The sequence below is a fragment of the Triticum dicoccoides genome, chromosome 1A, assembly GCF_002162155.2.
Source record: "Triticum dicoccoides isolate Atlit2015 ecotype Zavitan chromosome 1A, WEW_v2.0, whole genome shotgun sequence".
NCBI classification, from domain to species: Eukaryota; Viridiplantae; Streptophyta; class Magnoliopsida; order Poales; family Poaceae; genus Triticum; species Triticum dicoccoides.
Window position 1 is genome coordinate 233,874,615 of NC_041380.1, and position 13,005 is coordinate 233,887,619.

General features: G+C 42.1%; 1 protein-coding gene across 1 annotated transcript; it reads left to right on the top strand.

Annotated features, from left to right (window-relative positions):
* Nucleotides 1–9,194: 9,194 nt before the first annotated feature.
* On the top strand, nucleotides 9,195–12,486 carry LOC119352562. Its single transcript, XM_037619151.1, has 4 exons — nucleotides 9,195–9,611; nucleotides 9,768–9,861; nucleotides 10,427–10,484; nucleotides 10,984–12,486. Exons 1-4 carry the CDS (start codon nucleotides 9,195–9,197, stop codon nucleotides 10,991–10,993), a joined length of 579 nt encoding a protein of 192 aa, XP_037475048.1. The 3' UTR covers nucleotides 10,994–12,486.
* Nucleotides 12,487–13,005: the final 519 nt, after the last annotated feature.

Sequence of the window (13,005 nt, forward strand, 5' to 3'; positions counted from 1 at the left end):
ATCCTTACGCAAAGGCGAAGGTGTGCTGATGTTTCGATGAGATAGCTATCATTTTCTGTGGTAGTCAACTTTGACGATCCGACTACGAACGTGCAAAGACGTCGCGCCTTAGCAATCGCCAAAGCAACTTCCGAGGGTTATTGACCACGCTGGAGAACCATCAACCTGACCATGAGGGTCTATTTCCCGCGAGCAAAAATGAAGAACAAGCAAGAAACTAAGATTGCAATCTGGATATTGCGAATATAAGATGAAAGCTTTATTGATCAAGGTGGGGTTCTGTGACGTCTTGGTCTGGTTGTTGAACACAAACATAGTACGCGAAGTTTCCGCTATGGCGAACTTTTAATCTAAACAAAACCCAAAGTCTAAACGACGCCCTAAGGCTGTATATATGGAGGAAGAGGGGGGGATTTTGTGGCCCTTGGAGGAGGGGTCCGAAACCAACCCTAACTCTTGTTTCCGCACAGAAACGGACTCTAAAAACAGCCTATACTTATGTAAGTGCATCTAGTGCCCCTTAGTGATTTTTGTGTATTGAAGACTTATAGGTTAAGGGACTAATGCGTTTGTGAGTGTACGTAGGTCTATAAGTCGATGAGGAGTTTGATATTTACAGAGAAAGTCGACCCCTAAAAATGAAGTTCTTCGACTGAAGACTTTGTAATTCTGAAGACTTTTTGAAGACATTGAAAGTGACGAAATTGGTGTAATCCCGAAGACTTGGTATTCGTTCAAGGAACATGAAGCATGAAGACTTTTGTTTTCGTAGTTTAATTTTCTCTTTCTTGAGTCAAAGGAAACACCGTACTATTAAAGGGGGTCGAGGAAATACTAAGGAAAAATTTCCAAGTGATGCTCAACTCAAATCCTACACCTACCAATCCCTTTGAGTGAAGCCATTGGAAATCTCATATAGTCTAGTCAATTTCTTCAGTGACAGAGACGAAGTTCTTATGGTCTCCGAGGAATTTGTTCTGACTGAGGAGTTAGGAATTCGCCAGTGCGGATTGCCTACATAGTGAGGATCATGATAGGCTTGAGGAATTTGATACTCAAAATTCCAACCGTTGCTGTGCTATGCGCCAGCTGTCCCAAAATATCTACCCACCTAACGGTCATATCATTGAAGGGCATTTATGTCTTATCATGTCGGGCTGCTCCCTAGGCTATAAATAGCCGCCCCCTACAACCACTAGCTGGTTGGCTGCTCCAAGAGAAACTGACACTTGTCATTTGAGAGCATCCCATCCTTTGAGGACTTTGAGTGAAAATCATCAAGTGAGGAAAACCTAAACCCAAACACCTACAAACCCCAAGTGATTGAGCATCACTGAAGAGATTGATCCTATGTGGATCTGATGTTTGTTACCTTTGAAGACTGTGCATCTTCCAGACGGTTAGGCGTCATGGTCTAGAGCATCCAAGAGGAAATTGTGGATCGCCGAGTGACCGAGTCTGTGAAGGTTTGGAAGTCACCTAAAGACTTACCACGAGTAATTGGGCGAGGTCAGTGTGACCTTATCTCAAGGGGAATACGGTGAGGACTAAGTGTCCTGAGCTGCGTGTTCAGGACTGTGTGTCCTCAGGTTTAAATACCTAGCCGCCCTAACCAGACGTACAACTATCACAGCAGTTGGACCTGGCCTACCAAATCATTGTCTTCACCAAGCTACCTGGTTCCATTTCCCCATCCCTTTCATTTCCTCATTTCTGTGTTGTGAGCTTGTTCATATCTGTTTGAAGACTTTGACTGAAGACTTTCTCAATTTCTTCAGTTCGTTTGTCTTCAGCCTGTGTTATCCTGTGTTTACGCTTTATGTACTCTGTGCTTGTTTTTCATTTCATCATGAAGACCATGCTCATGTTGTGTTATTTTTACTTCTGAGTACTTATTCCGCTGCAAGTAGTTCTTCACTCGGGAATTTCCTCACCCTAAAATTCCTTAGTGAAGATTTCATAAACATCGCCTATTCACCCCCCTCTAGTCGATATAACGTACTTTCAATTGGTATCAGAGCAAGGTACTCCCTTGTTCTGTGTGATTTTGGTTTAACCGCCTGGAGTTTTAGTTATGTCGACCACAGGAATGATCAAGGTTTCTGCTGGGTGTCCTACCTTCGATGGGACGAACTACCCCTACCGGAAGAATAAGATGCACATGCATCTTGAGGCAATTGATAACGATCTCTGGTACGTTGTGGAGAATGGTGTTCCCTCTGTCACTCCCACCATCAACGCTGCTGATGTGAAGAGATTCAAGCAACTAGACTCTCAAGCAAAGAATATCATATGTGGCCACCTGAGCAAAGGGCAGTATGGCAGAGTGAGTGCTTTTTAGACACCTAAGCTTATCTGGGACAGGTTGTCCAAGGTCAATGAGGGAGTCTCAACACAGCGTGACTCTCGAGTTGATGTTCTTCGAAATATCTTCAACCGCTTCAAAAGAATCGACAATGAAAATGTTCAGCAGACCTTTGATCGCCTCACTGACATCTCAAATGAGCTTCAAGCACTTGGTGCCACTGATATCACCGAACATGAGGTGGTGAAGAAATTGCTGAAATCGCTTGATTCCTCATTTGATACCTTGGCATTGATGATACAAGAACGTGGAGACTACAAGTCACTTGATCCTGCCGATATGCTCGAGAGACTAAACACTCATGAGTTCCAGCTTGCTGAGAAGAGAGATCTATATGGACCAAGCTATGGTAGATCACGGGCTCTGAAGGCCAAGGCAGTGTCTGAATCTAATGGTGAAGATTCTGACAGCAGCCTTGGTGACCCTAAAGAACTGAGCCAGGAGCTAGCTATGCTCGTTAGGAAGTTCCAAAAGTTCTCAAGATGTGGTCGCTTTGGTAAATCCTCAAGAAGTGGTGACTTGAGAACAGATTCCTCATCCCATGATTACAAGAAGAGACTCTGCCACAAATGCAAGAAGCCTGGACACTACATTCAAGATTGTCCTCACTGGGAAAAGGGATCAAAGAAGAAGAAGTACAAGGATTACAGTTCCGATGAATCAAAGAAGAAGAAGAAATCTTCAAAGTCCTCGTCATCAAAACCTTCAAGGTCCTCATCTCACAAGAAGAGCAACTCCAAGAAGGCTTGGGCGTTCATTGGCAAGGAAATGTACTCTGAGGCTGAATCTGAGGAAAATGAGGAAGAGGAGGAATCTGAGGAGTCAGACTCTGGTGTGGCGAGCCTAGCCCTCGCTACCGCGTTCCTCAGCAAGTCCATCTTCAACTCTGAAGAAAAGGACCTCCCCAACACTACTGATGACGGCGATGAGGACTATGCTCCCACCTATTGCTTCATGACAAAAGGCTCAAAGGTACTCAAATATCCCTCCTCTGAATCTAGTGAGGATGAATCTGATGAAAACCTCAAACCCATCTATTCTAAACTTGCTAAGATTGCTGTGAAACTACAAAAGGCTCTTGAAAAGGTTCAAAACATGCTAGATAAAAGTGATGATATGTTGGGCGAGGAAATGGATCACACTAAAATCTTGACTGAAAATCTTCAGAGACTTCAGTCCAAGTTTGACAATCTTCAAGGTCATCATAACACTCTCCCATCTGATCATGAGAAGCTTTCTTATGAATTTCTTCAAAGAAAGCAAGATCTTGTGCAGTTAAGAGTGAGTTATGAAGATCTTCAGAAGGAGCGTGATTCATTACTTGCTCAACAGATCAACGCTACCCAGGATGAATTTGTTCCTCCATGCTTGAAGTGCATTGAACATGAAACTGCTAATTCTTCACCTGAATGCTCAAATACTTCCATTGCTGCAAATTCTTCAAATGCCTCTGCTATCACTAATTCCTCATCTGAGGACATTGCTAGTATCAGATGATGCAGGGCTGAAGGAATTGTATATGACAGGCATGTACAAAAGCCTCAAAGGGCATCAGGCTCTTTGTGACGTGCTTAAAAAGAAGATCCTCAACAAGAACCCTAGGAAAGAGGGTATTGCCTTTGAGAGGAAACTCAATGCTGATGGGACCTACTGGAAACCTGAGCAGTATCACAAAACCTCATGGGTTGCTGCAAAGGGACCTTCAGTGGATCCATCTACTCTATCTGGATTTACATGTGAATCTTCATATTCTTCTAATGAGTTATTTGACTCCAATTATAAATTGTTCAAAACACAGAATGGTGAAGTATTTGCTAGATATGTTGGCACTAACTGCAGGAACGGTCCTCCTATGAAGAAAATTTGGGTTCCCAAAAGGTGCCTTGAAAATCTTCAGGTGAATGTCATCATGACACCACCTGTGAAGAATAGGAACCCCAGATCAAATTCTTCATATGGACCAAATTCTTCATATGGATCCAAGTCCTCATACGGACCAAACTCCTCACATGGATCAAATTCCTCAAAAGGATCAAAGTCCTCATATGAACAACATCGTGCTAACCCGTCTGTTTCGCAGGGAAGATCTAAGGATTATGGATATGTGCATTATTCTTCAAATCATTATGTTCATAAGTCCTCGAAGAATTTGTCTGCTTACTCTTATTCTTAACCTAACCCCTCTTATGTGAAACGAAGTTGATTGGCATCTATGCCACCTTTCTCTTATGGAGCCCGTAGAATGATGAACTCTTTGCCACCCCTTTAGATGTGGGTGGTGAAGAAAAGGAACTAATCTCTTATGCAGGATCAGGTCTCCAGACGAACTTAATCGTCTGAAGAATTTGCTAGAGACCTGAATGTGCTTGAAAGGACGCAAGCTAATCATGAAGAAATGAATTTTCCTTTCTCACGTCCTCATAGTGCTTTATCTGTTCTATTGCTTGATGAAATTGATCTGATGAAATTGATATCATATTCTTCACTGCTGAAGTATATGAGTCCGTAAGTTGCACTAATTCATCTGCAGGATGATCAACCCAAAGCCATTGAGTGGGTCCTCGATAGTGGATGTACAAATCACATGACTGGTGACAGGAGCTTATTGATGGACTCTGCTTTATCTCCATCACATCTGAAGCATATCACCTACGCTGACAAAGGCAAAAACAAGGTATTGGGTCTAGGTAAGATTGCAATCTCAAAGGATCGACACATGGACAAAGTCATGCTTGTCGAGTCCTTCGGGTTCAACCTCATGTCTGTCTCAATGCTTTGTGATGTTGATATGGTTGTTGTCTTTGGCAAGTATCGTTGTGTTGTGATCATGGACGCTGACAATTCCAAAGTCTTCGAGGGCTTTAGGAGAGGAGATTTGTATATTGTTGATTTCTCTACAGGACCACAACCTGCTACATATCTACTTGCAAAAGCTTGAGAAGGCTGGATATGGCATCATCGACTTGGTCATGCTGGCATGATGAATTTGCACATGCTCGCGAAGAAGAAGCATGTCATTGGCATTGAAAATGTCAAATTCCTCAAGGATCACTTGTGCGGAGCCTGTGAAGCTGGAAAGATGACCAAGGCCAAGCATCTAGGAAGACTATCATGACTACTTCTCGACCATTTGAATTACTTCACATAGATCTCTTTGGCCCTACTCACTATGCCACATTTACTAATGCTGCATCCTTATATGGCTTTGTTATTGTTGATGATTATTCTCGATATACATGGGTCCATATCATCACTTACAAAACTGAATTGCTGGAAGTTGTCAAACGATTTTCATCGAGGGCTTCAACCAACTTTGGTGTGAAGATCAAGCACATCAGAAGTGATAATGGAACTGAGTTCAAGAACACCGGTCTTGATGACTATCTTGATGAACTAGGTATTACTCATGAGTTATATGCTCCTTATACTCCTCACCAAAATGGCGTCATGGAGCGCAAGAACATGACTCTTGTTGAGATGGCCTGCACTATGCTTGATGAGTACAAGACGCCTCCTCGCTTTTGGCCTGAGGCAATCGATACTGCGTGCCACATCATCAACAGGGTATATATTCACAAATTCTTCAAGAAGATCGCATATGAACTCCTTGCTGACAAGAAACCCAATGTGAGTTATTTCAAAGTCTTCGGTGCTAAATGTTGGATTAGAGACCCTCATCACAGTTCTAAATTTGCACCGAAAGCACATGAAGGTTTTATGCTCGGTTATGGTAAGGACTCGCACACCTACAGAGTCTTCAACATCTGTCATCACAAGGTTGTTGAAACTGTAGATGTGCGGTTCGATGAAACTAATGGCTCGCAAAGAGAGCACCTACCTCCTGTGACAGATAAAATACCTCCTAAGGAATCTATTAAGTTCAAGGCTACTGAGGATGTCATTCCTACTGAATAATCTGCTGAAGAAGTCATTCCAGAACACGAGGAACGTCATGTTGATGCACCTGAGGAAAATGGTGCTGAAGAAAATGCTGATCAAATTCCTCAACGTCAACCCGCTCATCCTCGCATTGTAAATGAAGTGCAAATTGAGAAAATCATCAGCGACATCAACATTCCAGGTCCTCTCACACGCTCAAGAGCTTCACATTTATCTAACTTTTGTGGGCACTTTGCTTTCGTCTCTATCACAGAGCCCACTAAGGTAGTTGAAGCATTTCTGGAGCCTGAGTGGATTCAAGCTATGCAAGAGGAATTACATCAATTCAAGCTCAACAACGTCTGGGAACTGGTCAAACGTCCAGATCCTCACAAGCACAATATCATCGGCACAAAGTGGATCTACCGCAACAAGCAAGATGAAAATGGACTTGTGATGAGGAATAAGGCACGGCTTGTAGCTCAAGGCTACACACAGGTTGAAGGAATTGATTTGGATCAAACTTTTGCACCTGTTGCTAGACTTGAGGCTATTTGCATATTACTTGCTTATGCTAACCATCATGATATCATCTTATATCAAATGAATGTGAAAAGTGCATTCCTCAATGGTAAGCTTGAGGAAGAAGTATAGGTTGCTCAACCCCCAGGTTTTGAAGATCCAAAGCATCCTGACAAAGTCTTCAGACTCAATAAGACCCTCTATGGCCTCAATCAGGCCCCACGAGCGTGGTATGATACTTTGAAGGAATTCCTCATGAAGAAAGGCTTCAAACCCGGTTCACTTGACCCAACTCTTTTCACTAAATCTTATGATGGTGAATTGTTTGTGTGCCAAATATATGTTGATGATATCATTTTTGGTTGTACTGACCAACGTTACCGTGATGAATTTGCTATATGATGATTGAAGAATATAGCATGTCTATGATGGGAGAATTAAAATTCTTCTTAGGTCTTCAGATTCGTCAACAGTGCAATGGCATATTCATATCTCAAGAGAAATACCTCAAGGACGTATTGAGGAAATTCGGCATGCAAGATTGCAAAGGAGTCAAAATCCCTGTGCCCACAAATGGTCATCTATGCACTGATGAAAATGGTATTGACTTCGATCAAAAGGTATACCGCTCCATGATTGGTTCTTTATTGCACTTATGTGCATCTAGGCCAGATATTATGCTTAGTGTTTGCATGTGTGCCCGATTTCAACCTACACCAAAGGAATCACAGCATAAGGCTGTGAAGCATATTCTTCGATATCTAGCTCACACACCAACACTTGGATTATGGTACCCCAAGGGCTCGGCTTTTGATCTCATTGGATTTTTAGACTCTGACTATGCTGGTGATCGTGTGGACCACAAGTCAACATCTGCCACATGCCATTTCCTCGGACAATCTTTGGTCTGTTGGTCCTCGAAGAAACAGAACTGCGTATCACTGTCTACTGCTGAAGCTAAGTACATTGCTGCTGGTTCTTGCTGTGCTCCACTACTATGGATGAAGCAAACACTCAAAGACTACGGTGTCAACATGAAGAATGTGCCACTCTACTGTGACAATGAGAGTGCCATCAAGATTGCTCATAACCCAGTTCAGCACTCGAAGACAAAGCACATTCAGATTCGTCATCATTTTCTTCGCGATCATGTGTTGAAGGGCAACATCTCTATTGACCATGTGAAGACTGAAGAACATCTAGCTGATATCTTCACTAAGCCCTTGGATGAGAAGAGATTTAGCAAGTTGCGGTGTGAGCTAAATATCCTAAAATCATCGAATGTTCTTTGAAAAGGACACTCATCCTAACACTTATGCAAAATTGATGACTTAGATGTGCAACACATGAAGAAACATTTTTCTTCAATCAATGAAGAATATCACTCTAAGTGTGAAGAAATTAACGAAGAATTTGATTCTCAGAACCCAACGAGAATTGTACCCGGTGTCTGAAATCATCATTCTTATACGGTGGGTCACGCCACCACAAAATGTTGAAAATCTTCAATTGAGTTTTTCCTCAGTTCTTTGAAATTCCTTAGTTGTTTTTCAACTTGCATTTTTTTCATCATTTCCGTCGTTTTTTCTTCATTGGCTATATATATATGTGAGTTTATGTCCTCTACAACATTCACTTATTGCTATTTCTTCAAGTTGCTTGTTCTGCTAAGTGAATGTGATCGGACCCTTCCCCCTCTATGCTAAACTCAACCCAGTCTACTCACAAATTCTTCATGTGCGTTCTATTTGAATCTCGTTCAAAATCTTCACTGTGTTCTTGTCAGCTAAAAAAGTTGCGAACGAAACTTTAAAACCTATCTTATCTAAATTTTCGGCTTTGCCACTCAAACCGTTCCGCATTCTATGCGATGTTTATCTATTCACCCACGATCGTCACCTCTCTATACGTGGGTGACACATGTCAAGCGAATGAGAAAGGTCAGGGGCACGTTCGTCCTATTTCCTCGGGCGAGCGGTTTTTTCACTTCGGCTATAAATACCCCTCTCCCTTCCTCACTTCACTTTTACTCCGCTCGATCTCACTCCCTCGCGCGAGCTTCCCAACCCTAGCACCGCCGCTACCACTACAACACAACATTGAATTGGGGGCAATTAACTGTCGGGAGAAATACAAGAATAAGGGCAAATCATCTGCCGGGAATCTTGTTACTGCCGGTAGGAATGCATAAGGGCGGAAATTCTGCCGGTAGAAGTTAAGAAACAAGGGCGCACACACTGCCAGCAATGATGTCCACATCTTAGGTCGTAAAATCTGTCGGGAGAACTGAACTACGGCCCGCTATCTGCCGGGCCTGTCCGTGGCGCCAGGCCCAGGTAATTTGGCCCAAACACGCGCATTGGCGCGGGAGAGCGCGCGACAGACCAAATTCTTTCACCCATCACCCAAAAGAAAAAGAATTACAACCATGGCCCGAGGGCCTCCACCCGACCTATTCTGCCCCAGATCGAACCCTTCCACCAAATCGAACCCTCGCTCCTCCTCGACCGCCGCCGTCGCCGCCCCCACCCCTCTGCCGTTGACCACACCCTCCCTCTTGGCTGATCTGTGCAACCCCATCGGGATCTATGGCGGCAGTGCTTGGATCTCGGCGTCGCCTCCCTCCAGACGCATCTGGTGTGCGAGATCAAAGTCGCCTCCCTCCCTTCGACACCACCACCAGAACTGCTCGACACCGCCGGTCGCCTCCCTCTCTTCTACACGGCGACGAGCATGGGTGGATTCCCCTCATGGCTTCCTCCCCGCGAACGGCGACGCGGTGCCTCCTCTCCACTATGCACGTACAACACGCTCCTTAGATCTGTCCTGGTGGAAACTCGATGAGGTAAGATCTGTGAACCTCTCCTTCTCTGCTCGATGAGAACTCACGGCGGGAGTTGTCCAGTTGTCTGTACGAAGCCAGATTTCCACTTCCACCGAGTTACTACTAGGCTCCAAGTCTTCCTTATTGTTTTTTTCTTTTTCTACCAAATTGATGCAGGTGCTATTAGGGAAAGGATTGGAGACTGGTTCTAGTAGTGGTTGGTTTGTTCGAGGATTTTCTAGTGCTCATGATTTGCAAATGGTTCAGCCAGGTTAGTGTACTTGTAATCTCATATTTCATTTTGTTATCTTAATATGCAGGTATATGTGCTATGATTTGTAAAATTTCATTTGCTTGTATACACCCTTTTTAGGTACATGGATCAGTCTTTATTTATTCAGGTTCAGACATTGCAGAACTAAATATTGTATAAATGCAGCGCTCTATAAAGTTTTTGGTGCCTGCATCTAGAAGAGCTAAATTTATGGACATGAATGTCGATTTGATATTAAAATTTGCTCTACACAAGTAGCTAATATTTCTACTCTGATTTATCATCTAGCTAAATGTTTCATAGCAGTTCAATACTGAGGTAACATATTTTTTTTCCTATTGGTAGTTGCTAACAAAATACTTATATAGTATTTTTTTGAATGTAGGATTAAACATGTAATATCTTTTGCGGCATTTTTGTTAGCCTATGCCTCGCTCTTCTTAGACAACAATACTAGCAGTTAAGGTACTGTTGTCATCTCTGTATTAGATAGAACTGTTCCTCAGTGCCAAAACATTGTTTTCTTGTTAATAGCACTCATAATTGCCTACTACTGTTTCAGTACTGGCGTCTAGCAACCTTGAAGCCCACAGTCGACCTGTAGGCCACATCTCTCTCAGGTACAATAAAAAGATCGCAGTTAACTTGATGGGTGTATCATTATTGATGCCTCCTAATTTGTGTGATGAGAAAATGTGTAGATTGTGTGTGTAAATCGGATATGCCTTGGGTTATCCTCCATAATAACTCGAGTTTGTAATGTTGTTTCGCAAGAGTTGATTTCTATATGTGTTGCAAAATGTGTTGTTAGAGTAAGAGGATTTAAGTTTCGTGTGCTAGCCACTATGACCTATGAAGATGGATTGGTAGTTTTTTGTTAACTAAACAATATGACATCAGTCTTTATGCCTTTTTATGGGCAAGTGATTCCTGCAATTAGTTACTCCCTCCTTTGGGTGTACATGATTTGCTTGTCACTCAAAACACTTGTTATGGCACACTTACTGGTGAGAAATCCATATGCCTGATGCCTGAAGTAAAAAAATGTATGAATTTTAGTTCTTTTTTCATTGTTTCAAAGTTTCAACCTGACCAGTGACATGTCTATGTTTTTTACAGTGTTGCATGATGTGCTATAAGGCAAGGCAGATGATCTTCTTTTCTCCATTGTCCAACATTGAAGCTTTTCTTGCCCATCAGCACACATCTCATTTAGGTTCATTTCCTATATACTAGTTAGAAACTGCTTCATACTTGCTCTAGGTGTACTTTGATTAGTGTAATCTCCTTGCCCCATCATCGACAAGGTTATATGATTACGAGAGCTTAATAAATTCTGTGATACGTGTTCATTTATTAACTAAATCATCAGCTTGCTCAATAATACTTTTAGGTACTCTAGTGTGTTTATGGCTGATGAAATACGCTTTGTTTAATAGGATTGGAGACATTTCTGATGCTTCGGTGAAAACACCAGACCTATTGTAAACTCAGTCCAGTAATACAAGTTAGCATTTTGTCTTAATCATTCTTGGAACTAAAAAGGAAACCTTCTTCTTGTTTGTTCTACACCACTAATCTGTTTAGCCATCCTTGAGAAAGGCTCGATGGTTAGACATGAAAACTTTATTTGTTTTCTCCTTTTGCTTCTCTGGTTTATTTTAAATTTAATCTAGGTTTGGCTGTTTGCAATTGAAAAAAATGTTCTTCAGGGCTTCCTGCAAATGTTGTTAGGTACTGTACAACCAGAAATTTAGAAGGGAATCACATTATTGAAAAGGGTTGACAGGAATGGAGCATCACTGCTTAGCACGTCTACAGAAAAAGTGGGCTTCGTATGTACAATTGTGCATATAGCTTAGGTGAACGATTTCTGATTTGCCGAACTCTCTTTATTGTTAAGATAAGGGGAATAACTATATAATGCTAACATTTCCATTACTCCTATAACTATTGAATCTAATTAGATCTGTTTTTATTCTCGTGTTTGCCTCCTATGAAAAATGAGGTTGGGTACTAGTGTGTAAATAGGTAGAGTGATAAAAAGTGATTGCTTCCTTGTGGATCTGTTTTTACATTGTAAAAATTTATTTTTATTCTCATGAATATTGTAGTATTTTGTGTGTATAATAAAAAGTGATTGCTTCCTTGTGGATCACGTGCTAATGTACCCCTTTATACCATTTTTATTTATCTTTAGACTAATTTAACATGTCTTATCTTTCTATAAATATAAAGTTTATTTGCAGATGATAAGTCTTGTGATTGTGCGCCTTCAGCTCCTTTTATATGCCTTCAAGTACCTGGCACACAGTTATTATGAGCCAATGATAATTGAACTCCACACTGCTTTTGTTCCACTTGGCCTTCGTTTCACTCTTGCGCCAGCGGCGCAATGGGTGGAATCTAGTGTACAAAAGAGTGAACATGTAATTTGTCTTCCTGGACATGGCTGTAGCCATGCGCTGTGCATAGCCATTTGTGTAGCTCAGTTTGAAGATACAAAATATTGTTTTCTTATGTAAATTTTGTGTACCATTGTAGCTGAATGCTACTGAACACATGTATGGATGTGGAAGTACAAAATTATCAGTCTATGAATGTTTCTAAACTTTAAGGTTTTGGATGAGTCTATATGTAACTTTGATTGAAGTGTATATATAAGTTGTGACATTTGTCCAAATTAGCTGACATAGATAATGGATATTAAATTAGAGATATGTTGAACAGTTTGCAAGTGAAATCAACCTGATGGCATATTAACTGCCGGGTAGACATGTTTGTGCCGGCAGTTTCACAGCCGGAAACAATAGTTCACGTGTCACCACCAATCTGCCAGGAGAAAACAAACTGCCGGGAAATGGAAGCGCCGGGGGAGAGAAACTGCCGGGAATAGTTTATCTGCCGGGAGAAGTAATCCCCGGCAGCCGTTCTTGTGGCAGTTCTATCTGCCGGGAGAAACACTGTCCCGACAGTTTTTCTGCCACCTTAATGGCCTTCTCCTGGCAGATTATGTGTCATTGCATCAATGTTGTGGTGTAGTGTACCACCATCGTCGCCGGTGAGGAAGAGCTTCACTGCCTCGACCTCGTCGCCGCCGTACTCACGTCGGAGGCGGATTTCTTCACTCCGCCGCCGCCG

Bases quoted from the DNA above. Each gene is read 5' to 3' on its own strand.
- LOC119352562 (XM_037619151.1), top strand. From the start codon at position 9,195: ATGGCCCGAGGGCCTCCACCCGACCTATTCTGCCCCAGATCGAACCCT. The intron at 9,612-9,767 runs GTAAGATCTGTG...AAATTGATGCAG, and splicing joins CCTGGTGGAAACTCGATGAG to GTGCTATTAGGGAAAGGATT. The intron at 9,862-10,426 runs GTTAGTGTACTT...CTACTGTTTCAG, and splicing joins TTTGCAAATGGTTCAGCCAG to TACTGGCGTCTAGCAACCTT.